Here is a 27,148-nt window from a genome sequence, read left to right as displayed (position 1 = left end):
CTCTAGAAAATAATGCAACTCTGTTCCACTTGTTCATTATTTTCCAAAGAATGCATAGCCCCTCGTTGATTAGGCCTTACTTGACTATAGTGTTCCATTTGTACATGTGCATTTGCGGGGCACAACAAAAAATAAACCAAGCCAAGCATTACACTCTTCTCCCTAAATTCCCTTTCCCTTTTGTGTCTCATTCACTCAATTGTGCCCTGACCTCTCCCTCCACACACGCGTGCTGAGTGGGCACACAAGCTCCCGTTATGCCAGAAATAAATACCTATAAAACGTAGCTGAGTGGGCACACAAGCTCCCGTTATGCCAGAAATAAATACCTATAAAACGTAGCTGATGGGGCACACAAGCTCCCGTTATGCCAGAAATAAATACCTATAAAACGTAGCTGAGTGGGCACACAAGCTCCCGTTATGCCAGAAATAAATACCTATAAAACGTAGCTGAGTGGGCACACAAGCTCCCGTTATGCCAGAAATAAATACCTATAAAACGTAGCTGATGGGGCACACAAGCTCCCGTTATGCCAGAAATAAATACCTATAAAATGTAGCTGATGGGGCACACAAGCTCCCGTTATGCCAGAAATAAATACCTATAAAACGTAGCTGAGTGGGCACACAAGCTCCCGTTATGCCAGAAATAAATACCTGTAAAACGTAGCTGAGTGGGCACACAAGCTCCCGTTATGCCAGAAATAAATACCTATAAAACGTAGCTGATGGGGCACACAAGCTCCCGTTATGCTAGAAATAAATACCTGTAAAACGTAGCTGAGTGGGCACACAAGCTCCCGTTATGCCAGAAATAAATACCTATAAAACGTAGCTGATGGGGCACACAAGCTCCCGTTATGCCAGAAATAAATACCTATAAAACGTAGCTGAGTGGGCACACAAGCTCCCGTTATGCCAGAAATAAATACCTATAAAACGTAGCTGATGGGGCACACAAGCTCCCGTTATGCCAGAAATAAATACCTATAAAACGTAGCTGATGGGGCACACAAGCTCCCGTTATGCCAGAAAGAAATACCTATAAAACGTAGCTGATGGGGCACACAAGCTCCCGTTATGCCAGAAATAAATACCTATAAAACGTAGCTGAGTGGGCACACAAGCTCCCGTTATGCCAGAAATAAATACCTATAAAACGTAGCTGATGGGGCACACAAGCTCCCGTTATGCCAGAAATAAATACCTATAAAACGTAGCTGAGTGGGCACACAAGCTCCCGTTATGCCAGAAATAAATACCTATAAAACGTAGCTGATGGGGCACACAAGCTCCCGTTATGCCAGAAATAAATACCTATAAAACGTAGCTGATGGGGCACACAAGCTCCCGTTATGCCAGAAATAAATACCTATAAAACGTAGCTGAGTGGGCACACAAGCTCCCGTTATGCCAGAAATAAATACCTATAAAACGTAGCTGATGGGGCACACAAGCTCCCGTTATGCCAGAAATAAATACCTATAAAACGTAGCTGATGGGGCACACAAGCTCCCGTTATGCCAGAAATAAATACCTATAAAACGTAGCTGAGTGGGCACACAAGCTCCCGTTATGCCAGAAATAAATACCTATAAAACGTAGCTGATGGGGCACACAAGCTCCCGTTATGCCAGAAATAAATACCTATAAAACGTAGCTGATGGGGCACACAAGCTCCCGTTATGCCAGAAATAAATACCTATAAAACGTAGCTGATGGGGCACACAAGCTCCCGTTATGCCAGAAATAAATACCTATAAAACGTAGCTGAGTGGGCACACAAGCTCCCGTTATGCCAGAAATAAATACCTATAAAACGTAGCTGATGGGGCACACAAGCTCCCGTTATGCCAGAAATAAATACCTATAAAACGTAGCTGATGGGGCACACAAGCTCCCGTTATGCCAGAAATAAATACCTATAAAACGTAGCTGATGGGGCACACAAGCTCCCGTTATGCCAGAAATAAATACCTATAAAACGTAGCTGATGGGGCACACAAGCTCCCGTTATGCCAGAAATAAATACCTATAAAACGTAGCTGATGGGGCACACAAGCTCCCGTTATGCCAGAAATAAATACCTATAAAACGTAGCTGATGGGGCACACAAGCTTCCGTTATGCCAGAAATAAATACCTATAAAACGTAGCTGATGGGGCACACAAGCTCCCGTTATGCCAGAAATAAATACCTATAAAACGTAGCTGATGGGGCACACAAGCTCCCGTTATGCCAGAAATAAATACCTATAAAACGTAGCTGATGGGGCACACAAGCTCCCGTTATGCCAGAAATAAATACCTATAAAACGTAGCTGAGTGGGCACACAAGCTCCCGTTATGCCAGAAATAAATACCTGTAAAACGTAGCTGAGTGGGCACACAAGCTCCCGTTATGCCAGAAATAAATACCTATAAAACGTAGCTGATGGGGCACACAAGCTCCCGTTATGCTAGAAATAAATACCTGTAAAACGTAGCTGAGTGGGCACACAAGCTCCCGTTATGCCAGAAATAAATACCTATAAAACGTAGCTGATGGGGCACACAAGCTCCCGTTATGCCAGAAATAAATACCTATAAAACGTAGCTGAGTGGGCACACAAGCTCCCGTTATGCCAGAAATAAATACCTATAAAACGTAGCTGATGGGGCACACAAGCTCCCGTTATGCCAGAAATAAATACCTATAAAACGTAGCTGATGGGGCACACAAGCTCCCGTTATGCCAGAAATAAATACCTATAAAACGTAGCTGATGGGGCACACAAGCTCCCGTTATGCCAGAAATAAATACCTATAAAACGTAGCTGAGTGGGCACACAAGCTCCCGTTATGCCAGAAATAAATACCTATAAAACGTAGCTGATGGGGCACACAAGCTCCCGTTATGCCAGAAATAAATACCTATAAAACGTAGCTGAGTGGGCACACAAGCTCCCGTTATGCCAGAAATAAATACCTATAAAACGTAGCTGATGGGGCACACAAGCTCCCGTTATGCCAGAAATAAATACCTATAAAACGTAGCTGATGGGGCACACAAGCTCCCGTTATGCCAGAAATAAATACCTATAAAACGTAGCTGAGTGGGCACACAAGCTCCCGTTATGCCAGAAATAAATACCTATAAAACGTAGCTGATGGGGCACACAAGCTCCCGTTATGCCAGAAATAAATACCTATAAAACGTAGCTGATGGGGCACACAAGCTCCCGTTATGCCAGAAATAAATACCTATAAAACGTAGCTGAGTGGGCACACAAGCTCCCGTTATGCCAGAAATAAATACCTATAAAACGTAGCTGATGGGGCACACAAGCTCCCGTTATGCCAGAAATAAATACCTATAAAACGTAGCTGATGGGGCACACAAGCTCCCGTTATGCCAGAAATAAATACCTATAAAACGTAGCTGATGGGGCACACAAGCTCCCGTTATGCCAGAAATAAATACCTATAAAACGTAGCTGAGTGGGCACACAAGCTCCCGTTATGCCAGAAATAAATACCTATAAAACGTAGCTGATGGGGCACACAAGCTCCCGTTATGCCAGAAATAAATACCTATAAAACGTAGCTGATGGGGCACACAAGCTCCCGTTATGCCAGAAATAAATACCTATAAAACGTAGCTGATGGGGCACACAAGCTCCCGTTATGCCAGAAATAAATACCTATAAAACGTAGCTGATGGGGCACACAAGCTCCCGTTATGCCAGAAATAAATACCTATAAAACGTAGCTGATGGGGCACACAAGCTCCCGTTATGCCAGAAATAAATACCTATAAAACGTAGCTGATGGGGCACACAAGCTCCCGTTATGCCAGAAATAAATACCTATAAAACGTAGCTGATGGGGCACACAAGCTCCCGTTATGCCAGAAATAAATACCTATAAAACGTAGCTGATGGGGCACACAAGCTCCCGTTATGCCAGAAATAAATACCTATAAAACGTAGCTGATGGGGCACACAAGCTCCCGTTATGCCAGAAATAAATACCTGTAAAACGTAGCTGATGGGGCACACAAGCTCCCGTTATGCCAGAAATAAATACCTATGTTATGCCAGAAATAAATATTTGTAAAACGTAGCTGATGGGGCACACAAGCTACATTCCTTGCCAAATGACGAAAGTGTTATCATCAAAATGGATTGGTTGATTTGAGGTTGGAAAGTACACTACATGACCAAAAGTAGTGGACACCTGCTCGTCAAACATCTCTATTTAAAATTATAGGAATTAATATGGAGTTGGGCGTCCCTTTGCTGCTATCAAAGCCTCCACTCTTCTAGGAAGTCTTTCCACTAGATGATGGAGCATTGCTGCGGGGACTTGCTTCCATTCAGCCACAAGAGCATTAGTGAAGTCGGGCACTGATGTTGGACAATTAGGCCTGGCTTACAGTCGGCATTCCAATTCATCCCAAAGGTGTTCGATGGAGTTGAGTTCAGGGCTCTTTGCAGGCCAGTCAAGTTCTTCCACACTGATCTCAACAAACGATTTCTGTATGAACCTTGCTTTGTGCATGGGGGCATTGTCATGCTGAAATAGGAAAAGGCCTTCCCCAAACTGTTGCCACAAAGTTGGAAACAGAATTGTCTGGTATGTCATTGTATGCTGTAGCTTTAAGATTTTCCTTCACTGGAACTAAGGGGCCTAGCCCAAACGAAGAAAAACAGCCCCAGACCATTATTCCTCCTCCACCAAACTTTACAGTTGGCATTATGCATTCAGGCAGGTAGAGTTCACCTGGCATCTGCCAAACTCAGACTCGTCTGTCAGACTGCCAGATGGTGAAGCGTGATTCATCACTACAGAGAGTGTGTTTCCACTGCTCCAGAGTCCAATGGTGGCGAGCTTTATACCACTCCAACCGACACTTGGCATTGCGCATGGAGATCTTAGGCTTGTGTGCGGCTGCATTTCATGAAGCTCCTGACAAACATTTCTTGTACTGACGTTGCTTCCAAAGGCAATTTGGGACTCAGTAGTGAGTTTTGCAACCGAGGACGGACGATTGTTACGCTCTTTAACACTCGGCGGTCCCATTCTGTGAGCTTGTGTGGCCTACCACTTAGCGGCCGAGTCGTTGTTGCTCCTAGATGTTTCCACTTCACAATAACAGCACTTACAGTTGACCGGGGCAACACCAGCAGGGTAGAAATTTGGAAAGGCGGCGTCATATGACAGTGCCACGTTGAAAGTCTCAGTGAGCTCTTAATTAAGTAAGGCCATTCTACTGCCAATGTTTGTCTATGGAGATTGCATGGCTGTTTGCCTGTCAGAAATGGGTGTGGCTGAAATAGCCAAATCCACTCATTTGAACGTGTGTCCACATACTTTTGTATATATAGTGTATGTAACAATGAGCTGTAGTTTTTTATTGTGCCCTATCTATTTTCTGCTTAGTCTACTTTGCGAACTGATAATGCCATTTAGAATTGGTTAGCCGAGGCCGAACCCCCCTAAACATAGACAAGGTTCCACACTGAAAGTATGCAAAACCATTAGTTTGATAAAGACAGAGCGTATTTTCATCAGCTTCATTAAGCATAGGCCTACTCACCAAGCAGATGTTTTGGCTGTAATTCATCTCCATGCTGTGTTCAATGTGGAATTGTTCATCCATTTATAGAATTCCAAAAAACATGCAGAATGAACTAAATCCAACAGCTGTATATCGAAAGACAGATTTTGGTTTCTGACCGTCTCCAAGTTGAGCCCTGTTTCAAATGATCACTCTTTGACAATCACTGTTGAGGCACGACATGCGCATCACGTCTTTCATTTGGAAAAATATTCTGTTCTATTTTATTTTGTTATATTACATCACTCTTTACTATAAAATAGGTATCTGACTGTGATAAGGACTCTGGAAATAAGAGTGTCTTGTCTGCTAAATGGCCAAAACAATGCTATGCCATTGCACAGCTATAGGCAAGCGCCACTGCTGAGGTTACTGGCCTTATTAAGATTTTGTTCCACAATATAATATAACCAGTTGATATCGCAGATTGTGTTCCATTATATCATGTAACCAGTTGAGAATACTGATTGTGTTTCACAATATAATATAACCAGTTGATATCGCAGATTGTGTTCCATTATATCATGTAACCAGTTGAGATTACTGATTGTGTTCCATTATATCATGTAACCAGTTGAGAATACTGATTGTGTTCCACAATATAATATAACCAGTTGATATTATAGTTCAAAATAATTCATGTTAAATGGCACTTGCCATTAAATGGCACTTGACTGTATATTTATATGTATGTGTGTGTGTGTATGGGGCTATTTAGCAATTAGGATTTGTTTTCTGTAGTGGTTATTATTTTGGCATACTGTAGATAAATAAAAATAAAAAATTGTCAAGTATTTGGGGGAATGTGGTTGGGTGGTATCTAGATTTTCTGTACCACACCGGGGTATATTGCCGAATGTGCATGGAAGGGGTATATTTACTTTATCAAAACTATTTAGGCAACAGGGATCTTGATCCAGGAGGGGATTGAATGTCTCTGATGTAACCAATAAGCTTGATGGGTGGGTTGATGTTCCTCTTGGCTTGGTGAGTGGTTGAAAACCCACGCAGTTATTTCTTACTGGCCCATCCTTTCAGAATACTAATTGGTGTGTAAGGCTGCAGTGTTGGGGAAGCTGAGGGTGAATGACATTGACCTTAGACTTAGACAGGTTTTATCATGACTTTTATCCCTCTGGGGCTCCATAGTGTCTCATTACAAGGAAATGTAATTTAAAACCACGTCTGCTTAGCATCAGCTCAGAGTTAGCCTATAACTCTTGAGGATGTAACGGGAGTTGCCTCATGGCTCGAAGCGAATCAAATGTTTTCTCTTGATATGAAAAGTGAAAAATCTGTCGGCGCTAGCTAACATTTACTGTTTCTAAATTATTTTTGTAGCACCAGTCTTGAATTTCAGTGGTTATTTTGCAATTTACTGGCCTATGTTTTGATTTTATACAGGTTACAGTGCCTTCAGAAAGTGTTCACACCTCTTTTCTTATTCCACGTAACGTGGGATTAACATGAATTTCATTGTCATTTTTTTGTCGATCTAAACAAAATACTCTGTCAAAGTGGAAGAAAAATTCTAGCATTTGAAAAACAATTATGAAAAATAAAACACTAATAGAACTTAACTAGATAAGTATTCAACACCCAGAGTCAATGCATGTTAGATTCACCTTTTGGCAGCGAGTCTTTCTGGGTAAGTATCTAAGAGCTTTGCTCACCTAGATTGTGCAAAATATGCCCATTTATTGTTTTCCAAAATCTTCAAGCTCTGCCAAGTTGGTTGTTTGTCAATACTAAGCTATTTTCAAGTCTTGCCATCGATTATAAAGTCGATTTACACTACCGGTCAAAATCTTTAGAACACCTACTCATTCAAGGGTTTTTCTTTACTTTTACTATTATGAATAACTATGAAACATGGAATCATGTAGTAACCAACATTTTTTAAAACAAAAATATAGTTTATATATGAGATTCTTCAAATAGCGTCCCTTTGCCTTGATGACAGCTTTGCACACTCTTGGCGTTGTCTCAACCAGCTTCACCTGGAATACTTTTCCAACAGTCTTGAAGGAGTTCCCACATATGCTGAGCACTTATTTGTTGTTTGCTGCTTTTCCTTCACTCTGTGATCCAACTCATCCCAAACCATCTCAATTGGGTTGAGGTCGGGGGATTGTGGAGGCCAGGTCATCTGATGCAGCACTCCATCACTCTCTTTCTTCGTCAAATAGCCCTTACACAACCTGGAGGTGTGTTGGGTCATTGTCCTGTTGAAAAACAAATAATAGTCCCACTAAAGACAAACCAGTTAGGATGGTGTATCGCTGCAGAATGCTGTGTTAGCCATGCTGGTTAAGTGTGCCCTGAATTCAAAATAAGTCACAGACAGTGTCACCAGCAAAGCACCATGACACCACCACCTCCATGCTTCACGGTGGGAACCACACATACTGAGATCATCCTTTCACCTACTCTGTGTCTCACAAAGACATGGCGATTAGAACAAAAATCTCCAGTTTGGACTCCAGACCAAAGTACAAGTTTCTACCGGTCTAATGTCCATTGCTCGTGTTTCTTGGCCCAATCAAGTCTCTTCTTTGAACGGATCGATGCAGGAGATGAGACGCAGGTACAGGGAGTGAAGGTCTAATAACTGACGGACATGAAACAGAACAGGAACAGCGTCTGGACAGGAACACATAACAACAATTATGCGAACACAGGGAACATCACAGGGGAACAGACAGATACACAGGGGAAATCAACCACGTGAAGGAGTCCAGGTGAGTCCAATGAGTGTAGCTGCGCGTAATGTTCAAATCAAATTGTATTGGTCACATACACATGGTTAGCAGATGTTAATGCGAGTGTAGCAAAATGTTTGTGCTTCTAGTTCCGACAGTGCAGTAATATCTAACAAGTAATCTAACAAATTTGACTACCTAATACACACAAATGTAAAGGGATGAATATGAACATGTACATACATATACAGTGCCTTGCGAAAGTATTCGGCCCCCTTGAACTTTGCGACCTTTTGCCACATTTCAGGCTTCAAACATAAAGATATAAAACTGTATTTTTTTGTGAAGAATCAACAACAAGTGGGACACAATCATGAAGTGGAACGACATTTATTGGATATTTCAAACTTTTTTAACAAATCAAAAACTGAAAAATTGGGCGTGCAAAATTATTCAGCCCCTTTACTTTCAGTGCAGCAAACTCTCTCCAGAAGTTCAGTGAGGATCTCTGAATGATCCAATGTTGACCTAAATGACTAATGATGATAAATACAATCCACCTGTGTGTAATCAAGTCTCCGTATAAATGCACCTGCACTGTGATAGTCTCAGAGGTCCGTTAAAAGCGCAGAGAGCATCATGAAGAACAAGGAACACACCAGGCAGGTCCGAGATACTGCTGTGAAGAAGTTTAAAGCCGGATTTGGATACAAAAAGATTTCCCCAGCTTTAAACATCCCAAGGGACACTGTGCAAGCGATAATATTGAAATGGAAGGAGTATCAGACCACTGCAAATCTACCAAGACCTGGCCGTCCCTCTAAACTTTCAGCTCATACAAGGAGAAGACTGATCAGAGATGCAGCCAAGAGGCCCATGATCACTCTGGATGAACTGCAGAGATCTACAGCTGAGGTGGGAGACTCTGTCCATAGGACAACAATCAGTCGTATATTGCACAAATCTGGCCTTTTATGGAAGAGTGGCAAGAAGAAAGCCATTTCTTAAAGATATCCATAAAAAGTGTTGTTTAAAGTTTGCCACAAGCCACCTGGGAGACACACCAAACATGTGGAAGAAGGTGCTCTGGTCAGATGAAACCAAAATTGAACTTTTTGGCAACAATGTAAAACGTTATGTTTGGCGTAAAAGCAACACAGCTGAACACACCATCCCCACTGTCAAACATGGTGGTGGCAGCATCATGGTTTGGGCCTGCTTTTCTTCAGCAGGGACAGGGAAGATGGTTGAACTTGATGGGAAGATGGATGGAGCCAAATACAGGACCATTCTGGAAGAAAACCTGATGGAGTCTGCAAAAGACCTGAGACTGGGACGGAGATTTGTCTTCCAACAAGATAATGATCCAAAACATAAAGCAAAATCTACAATGGAATGGTTCAAAAATAAACATATCCAGGTGTTAGAATGGCCAAGTCAAAGTCCAGACCTGAATCCAATCGAGAATCTGTGGAAAGAACTGAAAACTGCTGTTCACAAATGCTCTCCATCCAACCTCACTGAGCTCGAGCTGTTTTGCAAGGAGGAATGGGAAAAAATTTCAGTCTCTTGATGTGCAAAACTGATAGAGACATACCCCAAGCGACTTACAGCTGTAATCGCAGCAAAAGGTGGCGCTACAAAGTATTAACTTAAGGGGACTGAATAATTTTGCACGCCCAATTTTTCAGTTTTGGATTTGTTAAAAAAGTTTGAAATATCCAATAAATGTCGTTCCACTTCATGATTGTGTCCCACTTGTTGTTGATTCTTCACAAAAAAATACAGTTTTATATCTTTATGTTTGAAGCCTGAAATGTGGCAAAAGTTCGCAAAGTTCAAGGGGGCTGAATACTTTCGCAAGGCACTGTATATGGATGAGCGATGGCCGTGCGGCAAGATGCAATAGATAGAATACATACATACATACAGTTGAAGTCAGAGGTTTATTTACACTTAGGTTGGAGTCATTAACTTTATTTTCAAGCACTCCACAAATTTATTTTTAACAAACTATAGTTTTAGCAACTCGGTTAGGACATCTACTTTGTGCACGGCACAAGTAATTTTTCCAACAATTGTTTACAGACAGATTATTTCACTTATAATTCACTGTGTCACAATTTCAGTGTGTCAGAAGTTTACATACACTAAATTGACTGTGCCTTTTAAACAGCGTGGAAAATTCCAGAATATTATGCCATGGCTTTAGACACTTCTGATAGGCTTATTGACATAATTTGAGTCAATTGGAGGTGTACCTGTGGATGTATTTCAAGGCCTACCTTCAAACTCAGTGCCTCTTGGGAAAATCTCATGGGAAAATCAAAAGAAATCAGCCAAGAGCAATTTCCAAACGCCTGAAGGTACCACGTTCATCTGTACAAGCAGTAGCACACAAGTATAAATACCATGGGACCACACCGCCGTCATACCGCTCAGGAAGGAGACTCATTCTGTCCCCTAGAGATGATCAGGTACAGAAGTATCTATATCCACAGTAAAATGAGTCCTATATCAACATAACCTGAAAGGCCGCTCAGCAAGAAAGAATCCACTGCTCCAAACTGCCATAAAAAAGCCAGACTACGGTTTGCAACTGCACATGGGGACAAAGATCGTACTTTTTGGAGAAATGTCCTCTGGCCATACTGACCATGGTCATGTTTGGAGGAAAAAGGGGGATGCTTGCAAGCCGACGAACACCATCCCAACTGAGAAGCACGTGGGTGGCAGCATGTTGTGGGGGTGCTTTGCTGCAGGGGGGACTGGTGCACTTCACAAAATAGATGGCATCATGAGAAAAGGAAAGGAAAATTATGTGGTTATATTGAAGCAACATCTCAACACATCAGTCAGGAAGTTAAAGCTTGGTCGCAAATGGGACTTCCAAATGGACAATGACCCCCAAGCATACTTCCAAAGTTGTGGCAAAATGGCTTAAGGACAGCAAAGTCAAGGTATTGGAGTCAAGGTTTTGGCCAAAATTCACCCAACTTATTGTGGGAAGCTTGTGGAAGGCCACCTGAAACAATTGACCCAAGTTAAACAAGGCAATGTTACCAAATACTAATTGAGTGTATGAAAATATCTGACCCACTGGGAATGTGATGAAATAAATAAAAGCTGAAATAAATCATCATCCTCTACTATTATTCTGACATTTCACATTCTTAAAATAAAGTAGTGATCCTAACTGACCTAAGACTAAATGTCAGGAATTGTGAAAAACTGAGTTTAAATGTATTTGGCTTTGGTGTATGTAATCTTCTGACTTGAACTGTATGAGATGCGTAATGTAGGATGTGTAGACATGATTAAAGTGGTGTTATTTAAAGTGACTAGTGATACCTTTATTAAATTCATGTATTACATTTATTTAAGTGGCCAGAGATTTGAGTCTGTATGTTGGCAGCAGCCACTCTGTTAGTGATGGCTGTTTAACAGTCCGATGGCCTTGAGATGGAAGCTGTTTTTCAGTCTCTCGATCCCCGCTTTGATGCACTTGTACTGACCTCGCCTTCTGGATGATAGTGGGGTGAACAGGCAGTGACTCGGGTGCTTGTTGTCCTAGATGATCTTTTTGGCCTTCCTGTGACATCGGGTGCTGTAGGTGTCCTGGAGGGCAGGTAGTTTGCCCCCGGTGATGCGTTGTGCAGACCGCACTACCCTCTTGAGAGCCTTACAGTTGTGGGCGGAGCAGTTGCCGTACCAGGCGGTGATACAGCCCGACAGGATGCTATCGATTGTACATCTGTAAAAGTTTGTGATTGTTTTAGCTGACATGCCACATTTCTTCAGCCTCCTGAGGTTGAAGAGGCGCTGTTGCGCTTTCTTCACCACGATGTCTGTGAGGGTGGACCATTTCAGTTTGTCCGTGATGTGTACACCCGTCGATGTGGATGGGGGGGGATGCTCCCTCTGCTGTTTCCTGAAGTCCACAATCATCTCCTTTGTTTTGTTGACATTGAGTGAGAGGTTATTTTCCTGACACCACACTCCGAGGGCCCTCACCTCCTCCCTGTAGGCCGTCTGATGTTGACAGGTGCGTGTAAAGACGGGTAGCCTGGCGCCCTCGAGCTCCAGGGAGGTGGAGCGGCAGCAGGCGTGACATTCTTCTTATTGGTGTCCTTTAGCAGTGGTTTCTTTGCAGCAATTCGACCATGAAGGCCTGATTCACACAGTCTCCTCTGAACAGTTGATGTTGAGATGTGTCTGTTACTTGAACTCTGTGAAGATTTTTTGGGGGGATGCAATTTCTGAGGCTGGCAACTCTAATGAACTTATCCTTTGCAGCAGAAGTACCTCTGGGTCTTCCTTTCCTGTGGAGGTCCTCATGAGAGCCAGTTTCATCATAGCGCTTGATGGTTTTTGCAACTGCACTTGAAGAAACTTTCAAAGTTCTTGAAATTTTCTGTATTTACTGTCCTTCATGTCTTGCTTATTTGAGCTGTTCTTGCCATAATATGGGCTTGGTCTTAAATCAAATAGTGCTATTTTCTGTAAACCCCCCTACGTTGTCACAACATTGTCTCAAATGCATTAAAAGAAATTCCACAAATTAACTTTTTCTTTTTTGTTGTTGAATTTGTACCCTGTTTTCTCCCCAATTTCGTGGTATCCAATTGTTTTTAGTAGCTACTATCTTGTCTCATCGCTACAACTCCCGTACGGGCTCGGGAGAGACGAAGGTTGAAAGTCATGCGTCCTCCGATACACAACCCAACCAAGCCGCACTGCTTCTTAACACAGTGCGCATCCAACCCGGAAGCCAGTCGCACCAATGTGTCGGAGGAAACACTGTGCACCTGGCAGCCACAGGAGTCGCTGGTGCGCGATGAGGCAAGGACATCCCTACCGGCCATAATAATAATAATAATAATAATAATAATAATAATAATAATAATAATAATAATAATAATAATAATAATATAATGTAGACAATAGTAAAAAATAAAGAAAAACTCTGGTATGAGTAGGTGTGTCCAAACTTTTGATTGGTGGTGTATGTCAAAACTGTAACTAGGCCACTCAGGAACATTCAGTGTTGTCTTGGTAAGCAACTCCAGTGTATATTTGTTTTAGGTTATTGTCCTGCTGAAAGGTACATGTGTCTATTGGAAAGCAGACTGAGCCAAGTTTTCCTCTAAGATTTTGCTTGTGCTTAGCTCTATTCCATTTATTTGTATCATAAAAAACTCTGTAGTCCTTGCCAATGACAAGCATACCCATCACATGATGCAGCAAGCACTATGCGTACTCAGTGATGTGTTGTGTTGGATTTACCCCAAACATAACGCTTTCTATATTCAGGAATGAAGTTCATTTCTTTGCCACATTTTTTGCAGTTTTACTTAAGTGCCTTATTACAACAGGATGCATGTTTTAAAATAATTTATTCTGTACAGGCTTCCTTCTTTTCACTCTGTCATTTAGGTTAGTATTGTGGAGTAACTACAATATTGTTGATCCATCCTCAGTTTTTTCCTATCACTGCCATTAAACTCTGTAACTGTTTTAAAGTCACCATTGACCTCAAGGTGAAATCCCTGGGCGGTTTCCTTCCTCTCTGGCAACTGAGTTAGGAAAGATGCCTGTCTTTGTAGTGTAATTAATTACTTCACCATGGTCAAATGGATATTCAATGTCTGCTTTTATAAAATAAAAAAATACCATCTACCAATGTGCCCTTCTTTGTGAAAACCTTGCTGTTTTTTTTGTTGAATCTGCGTTTGAAATTCACTGCTCGACTGAGGGACCTTTACAGATACTTTTATGTGTGAGGTACAGAGATGAAGTACTCGTTAAAAAAAACAGTTTAATCAAATGTATTTATATAGCCCTTCGTACATCAGCTGATATCTCAAAGTGCTGTACAGAAACCCAGCCTAAAACCCCAAAGAGCAAGCAATGCAGGTGTAGAAGCACGGTGGCTAGGAAAAACTCCCTAGAAAGGCCAGAACCTAGGAAGAAACCTAGAGAGGAACCAGGCTATGAGGGGTGTCCAGTCCTCTTCTGGCTGTGCCGGGTGGATATTATAACAGAACATGGCCAAGATGTTTAAATGTTCATAAATGACCAGCATGGTCGAATAATAATAATCACAGTAGTCGTCGAGGGTGCAACAGGTCAGCACCTACGGAGTAAATGTCAGTTGGCTTTTCAAAGCCGATCATTGAGAGTATCTCTACCGCTCCTGCTGTCTCTAGAGAGTTGAACACAGCAGGTCTGGGACAGGTAGCACATCCGGTGAACAGGTCAGGGTTCCTTAGCCGCAGGCAGAACAGTTAAAACTGGAGCAGCAGCACGGCCAGGTGGACTGGGGACAGCAAGGAGTCATCATGCCAGGTAGTCCTAGGGCTCAGGTCCTCCGAGAGAGAGACACTGTTATGCAACATATTATGTCTGAACATATTTAGGATTGCTATAAAAAAAGGGGTGGAATATATGTTGACTCAAGACATTTCACATTTTCCTTTTTAATGAATTTGTCAACATTTTGAAGAACATAATTCTACTTTGACATTATGGGGTATTGTGTGTGTGTGTAGGCCAGTGGGGAATTTTTTAAATATTTTTGAACCATTTTAAGTTTGGGCTGTAACAGAACAAAATGTGGAAAAAGTCAAGGGGTGTGAATACTTTCTGAACACACTGTATTTTGATTCTTCCTTTAATCTGTGACTGTTCTTTTGGCTGTGGCTAAGTCAGTCACATTATTGTCCAGCTGGGCCATTCCTACAGAGGAAATATGGTGGAGAAGTTGTCTTTATTCACAAACAGTGAACTCTGACCTCATCTTTATTGGACAAATTAGAGAATGAGGTTAATGGTTGGCTCAGAGTAGGGCTGGGTGATATGGCTTAATAATCATATCGGAATTGTTTTCTAACATATGGGCGATTCACGATATAGATCAACATTTTTGAATGTTTTTGCTTTACAGGCATTTGGAATATCGCATAACAAACATTCATTCAAATTAATTCAATATATTGCCCAGTTCTAGCGCAGAGAGGAATATACCATTTCTCATGTTTCTTCAATGGATTTCAATGAAACACAGACTATCTTGAAATCCAGGCTAACCCTGAAGTACCTCTTGCCCTGCCTGCACTTTATGTGAACATTGGTGAACACAGTGCACTTTAGTGCATCGTGATTTATATTTAATGTATGTAGAATTAGTCTCCTGCCTCTCGCTAGCTGTCATCGTATTCCTGATGTGGAGAGGTTGTGGAGCGGAGGTGCTCTGCTCTCACTCTGAGCTGGTAGGCTGGCTGGAGTCTCTGTCTCGATGGAAACAAACGCCATCTCTGAGAGACAACCTATCGTCCTGAGGATGAGAGGTTACTGATCAAGCTCACAGAGACGGGGAGAGAGAAACGAGGGAGGGAGAAACGAGGGAGAGAGAAACGAGGGAGAGGCTCCAATTCTTCCAGCCAGCCCACTCCACTCCCTGCCGCCTGGCTGTCGTGGAATTATCTCTCAAACTCTCATTCCTGAGGAATTGCTACTGCAGCTGTTGGACTGAATCCTAACGAGTGAGTGGAAATCATGGGGACCCTGCGGATGACCCTGAGCAGAGGAGGGAGGATAGGAAGAAGAGGTGGAACGAGAGCGCACAGAGTGGAGAGAAAGCAAAGGCAGCAGGACAGTGTCTTTTAGCAGGAGCAGCCGATAAGAATTTTCTTTCTCCTTCTGAGGTGGAAGAGGTTACGACTTGAGGCAGAGTTTTCTTTCTCCTTCTGAGGTGGAAGAGGTTACGACTTGAGGCAGAGTTTCTATAAATTGTACAGCTTTGTATGTAAATAACCATCCAGCTCTTCACTCATAGGCTGGGCTGGGAGCCAGGGGGGCTGTGGGAGCCTAAAGGGAGTTTCAACATTGAAATGCAAAGCCTGACAGGATCAGTGAGTCTAACTCAAGACAGCTCCTCCATTGGCATGGGACAGGGGGGCTGACTGACTTGCTTCCTGCTCCCCCCCCTCCCTGCCCCCCCCTACCCACTCCTCTTCCAGAGCAGCCGGATCTGTGAGCAGAGTAGACGTTCAGGACAACAACACAGCGAGAGAGAGAGCTGTAAAAGGAGAGCGAGAGACTGCTATAAGAGAGAGGCAGAGAGAGAGAGCTGTAGAGCAAGAGACTGCTTTAAGAGAGAGGGAGAGAGAGAGCTGTAAAGGAGAGCAAGAGACTGCTTTAAGAGAGAGGGAGAGAGAGCGCTGTAAAGGAGAGCGAGAGACTGCTTTAAGAGAGCGAGGGAGAGAGAGAGCTGTAAAGGAGAGCAAGAGACTGCTTTAAGAGAGAGCGAGGGAGAGAGACTGCCGCACTGAGGGTTGGAGGAGAAAAACAGGAATACAAAGGAAAGGAGAAAGTCATTGCTTTCTGCTCATACACACTGGCTGGGTGGTTTTCTTCCCTGCGCGCCCGTGTGTTTTTCTTATCCTCGCTCATATGTATCGAGCTCCCATCCTCCATCATCCATCCACACACGCGCAGACAGAGCATAGATACGCTCGCTCACTACACACCCTTTCTGAAGGAGAGAGAGCTGTGGCCGTGGATGGACCAGTTTTAACAGGGGATCGCCTGCTACTGATGAAGAAGCGTTTATTTTTTTGCACTTTTGCTTCACAGATTTCCCTGATTGGATTTTGATTAGAGGAGAGGGGGGTTGGGGTTTTGTTTGTTCATGTGCTGTTTGGCTTGGCGCAGGGCCTACGGCACAGAGCTTCCCGTCCTTTTCTCTGGGAGTCCAGGGAGACGGTGAGTGACACTGGCTCTGGACAGCCCTCCCCTGGCTGCAGATCTCATCTGTTTGGCCTCTTTTGTGTTCGCGGCTCGTGGTTAGCCAAGCCCTCCCTCCCGCACTGAATTGAGCTATTGTCTGGATTTCGGGGTCTCTCACGCTGCCCCACTACCCCCCCCCCCCCCCCCAGTGTTCGTTTGTCTCTGGTCACGCTGAAGCTGGAGGCTGGAAGCCTGGATTAATGGCAGACGGAGGAAGGTAATGCATCGCTGGACGCTGCCTCTGCTTTTGGATCACTCAAGGAAAAGGAACGAGACCTTCCCACAGCATTCAGCCAAGCAGCTAGCGTTACCACGGTTTGTCTGTGAGATCGTGCCTTGAGTGAGTGTGTGTGTGTGTGTGTGTGTGTGTGTAGCAGGGAGAGAGACGGAGGGAGAGTAATAGTATTCCAGTGATCTAGCTGCCTGCTTCCATGTCTCCAGCCTGACCTGGGCTGAGGTGTAGCCCTCCCTCAGGGTGGATGTGGGGACGGGGGTATCAACAACCCTCAGGAGGTCAGCCTAGCCCTCCCTCCCTCCCTGCCTCCCCATGAAGAAGACACAGAGCACCACCCTGCGTCGGGCCTGGCCCAGCTCAGATTTCTCGGACCGGGCCTCAGAACGCACCCGGTCCCGCAGCGAGAAGGACTACCGCCTTCACAAACACTACCCCCCTCAGTACATCTGCCAGTCCCCCCGGGGCTACATGACATCAGGTGGGTCTGTCAGTCTCTGCTCTGCTCCGTCGACATGGAGCTAGCTACTACGGCTCATTCTGTGTGTGTGTTGCTGTTTGTACTGTAGTAAGGTGTGATGATGTTGGGGTTTACATTTTTTCAGGCGGGGTACTTGTTTGTCTTGAAATATGTCAACCTATTATTTGCTTTACAAATTACAATGTGTCTCTGTTATTATAGATGGACCCAGCAATATTACATGATGACATCACTGTATTTTTACCACCATGATTTTTCATGATAATATCTTAACGGCTGAACATCAGTCTGGAATGGTAGCATTGTGTCAAAAGGCTGAGTTAGTTGGTAAGATTCAGCAGGCTGATCAGATCTAGGGTTGAATCAGACAGTGCAGAGGCCTTTGTCTGAATCTTGGCTGATGACAAACAATTGGACCGGGCATGACCAGGGTCAGATGACACCAGCTAAACATGCTTGTAATGCTTGGGAAACAGTATTTTAAAATGCAGGCAATCACCTGTGCCAGAGAGAAAATAGCCTACAATATGCAAGGGATATTTTAACCATTATGTTTCATTGTTGGTTAAACAGCTCATTTTGATAATGAAAAGAGAGAGAGCGAGAGGAACCTATTGGCCTTGTCTGATTAATATTCAGCAGTAGGCCTCGTTCATGTAGCTTATCAAAGGAAAAAGACAACCTCCCGCGTTTCTTTTCAGCAGAAGATGTAGTCCCTCTGCTAACCACAAACCCCAGAATGCATTGCCACTCTACAACGCACAGTGCCAGGATGTTCTGTTTTGTTTCCTCCATCCTAATAATTTTTTAAGCGTGCCTAACCTCAGAGTTGATTTAATTACTTCTTGTTAATGTGGGGAGCAGAGCTGACACAAACCGGTGGAGCTGGGATGCATGTTAGGGGGCCTGAGAACGTCTCCAATCAGTTTGCTTAGGCAGAGAAAAGGAGAGCCTGAGTATTTTCAGCCTGAACGAGCCCATAGAGAAAGGCTGAATGGAGGCTGAGGCGAGGACCGCCAAGACTTACATTGATTCAAGGCCTCTTCAAGTTTCCTAGCAACACAGCGGGTCAGAGGGTAAATGGCCATGGCCATTATTGGAAATGAATATGAATTGGAGGAAAAAGACCTCAAATTAGAATACATGACCGGGAGACAGAGCCAGAACCATTTTTGCTCAATTTTGTTGGTCGAGGGTTTTCTGTGTGCGTCAGCAGTGGACAGTCTGAGAGCCAGCAGCTACTGTAGCTTTTCAAATAGGAAGAATAGGCTTACACAATACAACATCCTGGCAGCTGAGCTACATGATGCAACTCGACAAAGTAAACAATAACAAGAGAATATTCACTCATATTAAACGAATAGGACCCTGTGTTTTGGTTAATCATGTCCCATAACCTGGATTTTAAACTTTATTTTAAGCCTTTCCAGAAATGACAATTGAAAGCAATTGTCTGAGGATGGTCCTGGACCATCTTACATAAAAAAGAAAAGGGGACAATTTGATGAAAAAGCTTTAAATAAAAGTTCAAATCCAGGTCATGTGACATGACTAGCCAAAACACAGGGCACTACAAAGGAATAATACATTATCATATATATGAATTTCAGCCATTTGGCAGAGTAACCACGACTAAACTATTCCTTTGCGTATGAAGGCATCATATGAACCAGTGGTGGTAAGAAGCCGGTGGATTGTAGTAAGGGGCTGACTTATGGCCTTAACCATAGACCTTGTCTCACAGGCTGCAGCAGCATTAGAGGGCCAGTCACAATCACAGGCATTGTTTAGAGATAAACACCCTCCGCTTTGGGCTTCGTCCCACATGGCTCCCTATTCCCTATATAGTGCACTGCTTTTGAGCAGGGCTTATAAGGCTCTGGTCAGAAGTACAGCTCTATGTAGGGTATAGGGTGTCATGTTGGACGTGGCCAGAGGGGGAGCTGCAGCTAAGCTGGACCTTGTGCTCAGTCTTAATGTTCTCTAATGTCATTAGTTCTCTCATGGGTTTTACATGGGGACAAAATATCTGGTTCTGATAGTATCATGGTTCTCCATCCCAAAGCTCAGATTCCTGGGCCGTTGATTGGTTTGGTGCATGAATATTGGCTTGTTCCCTGGCCTTTCACTGCAAAGTAGAGGTCGACCGATTATGATTTTTCAACGCCGATACCGATTATTGGAGGACCCAAAAAAGCAGATACCGATTAACTGAAGGAACTGAATGAACACTTATTTTAACTTAATATAATACATCAATAAAATCTATTTATCCTCAAATAAATAATGAAACATGTTCAATTTGGTTTAAATAATGCAAAAACAAAGTGTTGGAGAAGAAAGTAAAAGTGCAATATGTGCCATGTAAGAAAGCTAACGTTTAACCTTTCTGATCTCCCCATCCCGGATCCGGGTTCGTGAATACAGACTCAAGCTCATTACCATAACGCAACGTTAACTATTCATGAAAATCGCAAATGAAATGAAATAAATATGCTAGCTCTCAAGCTTAGCCTTTTGTTAACAACACTGTCATCTCAGATTTTCAAAATATGCTTCTCAACCATTGCAAAACAAGCATTTGTGTAACAGTATTGATGGCTAACGTAGCATTTAGCATTAGCATTCAGCTGGCAACATTTACACAAAAAAACAGAAAAGCATTCAAAAAAATCATTTACCTTTGAAGAACTTCAGATGTTTTCAATGAGGAGACTCTCAGATAGCAAATGTTCAGTTTTTCCTGAAAGATTATTTGTTTAGGACAAATCGCTCCGTTTTCTGCGTCACGTTTAGCTATGAAAAAACCCCTGTATCCAGGATTGTGTAAATCTATCAGCAAGCTCATTAGCATAACACAACGTTAACTATTTATGAAAATCGCAAATGAAATGAAATAAATATGCCATCTCTCAAGCTTAGCCTTTTGTAAACAACACTGTCATCTCAGATTTTCAAAATATGCTTCTCAACCATAGGAAAACAATCATTTGTGTAAAAGTAGCTAGCTAGAGTTAGCATTTCGCGTTAGCATTTAGCGTTAGCATTAGCGTTAGCATCCAGCACGCAACATTAACAAAAACATAAAAGCCTTCAAATAAAATCATTTACCTTTGAAGAACTTCTGATGTTTTCAATGAGGATACTCTCAGTTAGATAGCAGATGCTCAGTTTTTCCAAAAAGATTCCTTGTGTATTAGAAATAGCTCCGTTTTATACATCACATTTGGCTACCAAAAAAAATCCATAAATTCAGTCCTCAAAACGCAAACTTTTTTCCAAATTAACTCCATAATATCGACTGAAAACATGGCAAACGTTGTTTAGAATCAATCCTCAAGGTGTTTTTCACATATCTCTTCATTGATACATCGTTCTTGGAAACATGCTTTCTCTCCTGAATCCCAGGAGAAAATGCCTGCACCTGAAGATTACGCACAAATTTAGACAAAGGACACCGGGCGGACCTCTGGAAAATGTAGTCTCTTATGGCCAATCTTCCAATGATATGCCTACAAATACGTCACAATGCTGCTAAGACCTTGGGCGAACGACAGAAAGTGTAGGCTCATTCCTTGCGCAATCACAGCCATATAAGGAGAGAATGGAAAACAGAGCTTCAGAAATTCTGCTAATTCCTGGGTGATGCATCATCTTGGTTTCGCCTGTAGAATGAGTTCTGGGGCACTTACAGACAAAATCTTTGCAGATTCTGAAACTTCAGAGTGTTTTCTTTCCAAAACTGTCAAGAATATGCATAGTCGAGCATCTTTTCGTGACAAAATATCGCGCTTAAAACGGGAACGTTTTTTATCCAAAAATGAAATAGCGCCCCTAGAGCTCTAAGTTCCTTGCTCAGAACATGAGAACATATGAAAGCTGGTGGTTCCTTTTAACATGAGTCTTCAATATTCCCAGGTAAGAAGTTTTAGGTTGTAGCTATTATAGGAATTATAGGACTATTTCTCTCTATAACATTTGTATTTCATATACCTTTGACTATTGGATGTTCTTATAGGCACTTTAGTATTGCCAGTGTAACTTCCATCCCTCTCCTCGCTCCTACTTCGGCTCGAACCAGGAACACAACGACAACAGCCATCCTCGAAGCAGCGTTACCCATGCAGAGCAAGGGGAACAACTACTCCAAGTCTCAGATCGAGTAACGTTTGAAACACTATTAGCGCGCACCCCGCTAACTAGCTAGCCATTTCACATCGGTTACACCAGCCTAAACTCGGGAGTTTACAACAGGAGTCATAAACAGCGCAATGCTTGAAGCATTGCGAAGAGCAGCTGGCAAAACACACGAAAGTGCTGTTTGAATGAATGCTTATGAGCCTGCTGGTGCCTACCATCGCTCAGTCAGACTGCTCTATCAAATCATAGACTTAATTATAACATAATAACACACAGAAATACAAGCCGTAGGTCATTAATATGGTCAAATCCGGAAACTATCATCTCGAAAACAAAACGTTTATTCTTTCAGTGAAATACGGAACCGTTCTGTATTTTATCTAACGGGTGGCATCCCTAAGTCTAAATATTCCTGTTACATTGTACAACCTTCAATGTATGTCATATTTACGTAAAATTCTGGCAAATTAGTTGGCAAAGAGCCAGGCAGCCCAAACTGTTGCAAATACCCTGACTGTGTGCAATGAATGCAAGAGAAGTGACACAATTTCACCTGGTTAATATTGCCTGCTAACCTGGATTTCTTTTAGCTAAATATGCAGGTTTAAAAATATATACTTCTGTGTATTGATTTTAAGAAAGGCATTGATGTTTATGGTTAGGTACATGTTGGAGAAACGACAGTCCTTTTTGCAAATGCGCACCGCATCGATTATATGCCACACAGGACACGCTAGATAAACTAGTAATATCATCAACCATGTGTAGTTAACTAGTGATTATGATTGATTGATTGTTTTTTATAAGATAAGTTTAATGCTAGCTAGCAACTTACCTTGGCTTCTTACTGCATTTGCGTAACAGGCAGGCTCCTCGTGAGGCAGGTGGTTAGAGTGTTGGACTAGTTAACTGTAAGGTTGCAAGATTGAATCCCCGAGCTGACAAGGTAAAAATCTGTCGTTCTGCCCCTGAACAAGGCAGTTAACCCACCGTTCCTTGGCCGTCATTGAAAATAAGAATGTGTTCTTAACTGGCTTGCCTAGTTAAATAAAGGTGTACATTTTTTTTTTAAATAAATAAAAAATAGGCAAAATCGGCGTCCAAAAATACCGATTTCCGATTGTTATGAAAACTTGAAATCGGCCCTAATTAATCGGCCATTCCGATTAATCGGTCGATCTCTACTGCAAAGAACATAAAACATTCAAGTAAATGCATTTGTCATTGCTACGTAAACTATGAACATTCCACAGGCAGAAATGCATCCCAAGCTTTTATTGTGTGTCAGCTGAATTCAGCTTGAAGGGGAAAATTAGAACATGAACCCGAAGACTGAGGAAGTCAGGGTTTCCTTCCCCAGGTGAGATAGCTCCTTCCTATCTCACCTGGCTATCATTCAACATTACATTGTACAGAAAGACTATGGGGCATTTTTGGATGTTGTCCCAAATCCATTAGCGAAATTGTGTGTCTGTCTCTGTGGGTGTATGTGGCAGACATACACTACATGACCAAAAGTATGTGGACATGTGCTCATCGAACATCTCATTCCAAAATCATGGGCATTAATACGGAGTTGGTCCCCCCTTTGCCGATATAATAGCCTCCACTCTTCTGGGAAGGGAAATATTCAGTAAGACCATTCTACTGTCAATGTTTGTCTATGGAGATTGCATGGCTGTGTGCTCGATTGTATACACCTGTCAGCAAAGGGTGTGGCTGAAATAGCCGGATCGCACTCATTTGAAGGGGTGTCTACATACTGCTGTATATATACTGTACAGTATGTCCTTGTCTCTGACCTGTATGTGTCTAGTGTAGAAGAGAACCTCAAAGGAAAAGATGCCTGTCTTTTAAGCCTCCTCTTTCCTCGTGGGTTTAAACCTCCCCTATCCTCATGGTTTTAAGCCTCCTCTTTCCTCATGGTTTTTAAACCTCCCCTATCCTCATGGTTTTAAGCCTCCTCTTTCCTCATGGTTTTTAAACCTCCCCTATCCTCATGGTTTTAAGCCTCCTCTTTCCTCATGGTTTTTAAACCTCCCCTATCCTCATGGTTTTTAAACCTCCCCTATCCTCATGGTTTTAAGCCTCGTCTTCCTCATGGTTTTAAGCCTCCTCTTTCCTCATGGTTTTTAAACCTCCCCTATCCTCATGGTTTTTAAACCTCCTCTTTCCTGTGTAAAGTAAACTTCTGACTGTGGGGAGAGCTTTTAAGAGCACTTGGCAAGTAAATGCCTCCCAAACCTTACACGGAACCCAAACCGTCATCGTGCATAAATGTATTTTGTCCCCCCCTCACCAAACACGATCACGACACGCAGGTTAAAATATCAAAACCAACTCTGAACCAATTACATTCATTTGGGGACAGGTCGAAAAGCATTAAACATTTATGGCAATTTGGCTAGCTAGCTTGCACTTGCTATCTAATTTGTCCTATGTAGCTAGGTTGCTGTAGCTAGCTAATTTGTCCTGGGATATAAACATTGAGTTGTTATTTTACCTGAAATGCACAAGGTCCCCTACTCCGACAATTAATCCACACATAAAACAGTCAACCGAATCGTTTCTAGTCATCTTTCCTCCTTCTAGGCCTTTTCTTATTTTCTTTGAACTTATATGGTGATTGGCATCTAAACTTTCATAGTATTACCCCGACGACCGACAACACAGTTTGTCTTTCAATCACCTACGTGGGTATAGCCAATGAGGAGATGGCACGTGGGTATCTGCTTCTGCAAACCAATGAGGAGATGGGAGAGGCAGGACTTGCAGCGCGATCTGCATCACAAATAGAACTGACTTCTATTTTAGTCCTTGGCAACACAGACGCTCGCAAGCATAGGGGGTGCAATAATTGAATAATATAGATTTCTAAATGTATTTTGCAACGCTCGTACACGCGACGCGAGCAGTGTAGTCTGTGGGCTATGATGTCTGCCAAAGGAAATCTACTACATGTAGTCCGAGAAACAGGAAAGATAGGGTGATATGATACCGCTTTAAGATGGGTAATGTTCCCAAGCTACTGTTTTAGTCATTACATTGTTTTGAAATTTATTCAACTTGGAGAGAAGAATCAAACCGCAGTACTCTGCTAGATATGAAGGCCAGCAGGTAGTGGTTTAGAGTGTTTGGCCAGTAACCCATAGGTTGCTACTACGAATCCCCGAGCCGACAAGGTTAAAAAAATATATTGATGTGCCCTTGAGGCACTTAACCCTAATTGCTCCAAGGTTGCCGTTGATAATGGCAGACCCTGGCTTGGACCCTACTGTCCAAGGGCGTCTCAGGGAGAGTTTTTCCCATTTTGTTACAGCCTTATTCTAAAATTGATTCAATTGTTGATTTTCTCTCAGCAATCAACACTCAATATCCCATAATTTTTAGAAATGTTAACAAATCTAGTAAAATAAAACTGTAAACATCACATCACCTTTACTTAGTACTTTGTTGAAGCACCTTTGGCAGCGATTATAGCCTCGTCTTTTGGGGTATGATGCTACAAGCTTGGCACACCTGTATTTGGGGAGTTTCTCAAATTTTTCTCTGTAGATCCTCTCAAGCTCTGTCAGGTTGGATGGGGAGCATTACTCCACAGCTATTTTCAGGTTTTTGCAGAGATGTTAGATCGGGTTCAAGTCCGGGTTCTGGCTGGGCCACTCAAGGACATTCAGAGACTTGTCCCAAAGCCACTCCTGCGATGTCTTGGCTGTGTGCTTAGGGTAGTAGTCCTGTTGGAAGGTGAAACGTTGCCTCTGTCTGAGGTCCTGAGCACTCTGGAGCAGGTTTTCATCAAAGATCTCTCTGTACTTTGCTCCGTTCATCTTTCCCTCGATCCTGACTAGTCTCCCAGTACATGCAGCTGAAAAACATCCCTGCAGCATGATGCTGCCACCACCATGCTTCACTGTAGGGATGGTGACAGTTTTCCTCCAGAGGTGACGCTTGGCATTCAGGCCATAGAGTTCAATCTTGGTTCCATCAGACCAGAGAAACTTGTTTCTCATGGTCTGAGAATCCTTTAGGTGCCTTTTTGGCAAACTCCAAGCAGGCTGTCATGCCTATTAGGAAGGAGTGGCTTCTGTCTGGCCACTCTATCATAAAGGCCTGATTGGTGGAGTGTTGCAAAGATGGTTGCCCTTCTGGAAGGTTTTCCACATCTCTTGTTCAGTTTAGCCAGGTGGCCAGTTCTAGGAAGAGTCTTGTTAGTTCCAAACTTCTTCCATTTATGAATGATGGAGGCCACTGTGTTCTTGAGGGCCTTCAATGCTGCAGTAATGTTTTGGTACCCTTCCCCAGATCTGTGCCTCGGCACAATCTTGTCTTGGAGCTTTACGGACAATTCCTTCGACCTCATGGCTTGGTTTTTGTTCTAACATGCACTGTCAACTGTAGGACCTTTTATATAGACAGGTGTTTGCCTTTCCGACTCATGTCCAATTAAATGAATTTACCACAGGTGGACTCCAATTTGTTGAAACATCTCAAGGATGATCAATGGAAACATGATGCACCTGAGCTCAATTTTGAGTATCATAGCAAAGGGTCTGAATACTTATGTAAATAAGGTATTTCTGTTTTTAAAAATATATACAGTGGGGCAAAAAGTATTTAGACAGCCACCAATTGTGCAAGTTCTCCCACTTAAAAAGATGAGAGAGGCCTGTACTTTTCATCATAGGTACACTTCAAGACCTGTAACTTCTTCTTTAAGAGGCTCCTCTGTCCTCCACTCGTTACCTGTATTAATGTCACCTGTTTGAACTTGTTATCAGTATAAAAGACACCTGTTCACAACCTCAAACAGTCACACTCCAAACTCCACTATGGCCAAGACCAAAGAGCTGTCAAAGGACACCAGAAACAAAATTGTAGACCTGCACCAGGCTGGGAAGACTGAATCTGCAATAGGTAAGCAGCTTGGTTTGAAGAAATTAACTGTGGGAGCAATTATTAGGAAATGGAAGACATACAAGACCACTGATAATCTCCCTCGATCTGGGGCTCCACGCAAGATCTCACCCTGTGGGGTCAAAATGATCACAAGAACAGTGAGCAAAAATCCCAGAACCACACGGGGGGACCTAGTGAATGACCTGCAGAGAACTGTGACCAAAGTAACAAAGCCTACCATCAGTAACACACTACGCCGCCAGGGACTCAAATCCTGCAGTGCCAGACATGTCCCCCTGCTTAA

The 27,148-nt window shown here is 42.8% G+C and overlaps 2 protein-coding genes across 9 annotated transcripts in view; one reads left to right on the top strand and one right to left on the bottom strand.

Annotated features, from left to right (window-relative positions):
- The window catches only part of LOC149971555 (uncharacterized), a 62,194-nt gene extending 36,361 nt beyond the window's left edge, over positions 1 to 25,833 (bottom strand). The window contains exons 1-3 of one of the 6 annotated variants that reach the window (XM_090220346.1): positions 20,920 to 25,833; positions 20,490 to 20,551; positions 8,685 to 14,673 (exon numbers count right to left, since the gene is read on the bottom strand). In XM_090220346.1, the coding sequence (XP_090076472.1) occupies positions 11,876 to 12,253 (378 nt within the window). In that variant the 5' untranslated portion in view covers positions 12,254 to 14,673; positions 20,490 to 20,551; positions 20,920 to 25,833 and the 3' untranslated portion in view covers positions 8,685 to 11,875. Of the gene's footprint in view, positions 1 to 8,684; positions 14,674 to 20,489; positions 20,552 to 20,919 lie in introns of those variants that run through there. The other 5 variants (XR_016491816.1, XR_016491815.1, XR_016491814.1 and 2 more) reach the window with 5 other exon arrangements.
- LOC110504728 (storkhead-box protein 2) overlaps positions 1 to 27,148 on the top strand; it is a 104,555-nt gene that overhangs the window by 20,759 nt on the left and 56,648 nt on the right. Inside the window, exon 1 of one of the 3 annotated variants that reach the window (XM_021583523.3) lies at positions 14,905 to 17,808. The exons of the other annotated variants lie outside the window; for them this stretch is intronic. Coding sequence (XP_021439198.2) covers positions 17,643 to 17,808 — 166 coding nt within the window. The 5' untranslated portion in view covers positions 14,905 to 17,642. Of the gene's footprint in view, positions 1 to 14,904; positions 17,809 to 27,148 lie in introns of those variants that run through there. 3 annotated transcript variants of the gene reach the window in all.

The sequence above is a fragment of the Oncorhynchus mykiss genome, chromosome 25 (genome assembly GCF_057628025.1).
Source record: "Oncorhynchus mykiss isolate SJ-2025 chromosome 25, ASM5762802v1, whole genome shotgun sequence".
Lineage (NCBI taxonomy): Eukaryota > Metazoa > Chordata > Actinopteri > Salmoniformes > Salmonidae > Oncorhynchus > Oncorhynchus mykiss.
This window is presented reverse-complemented; position numbering and strand designations above follow the sequence as displayed.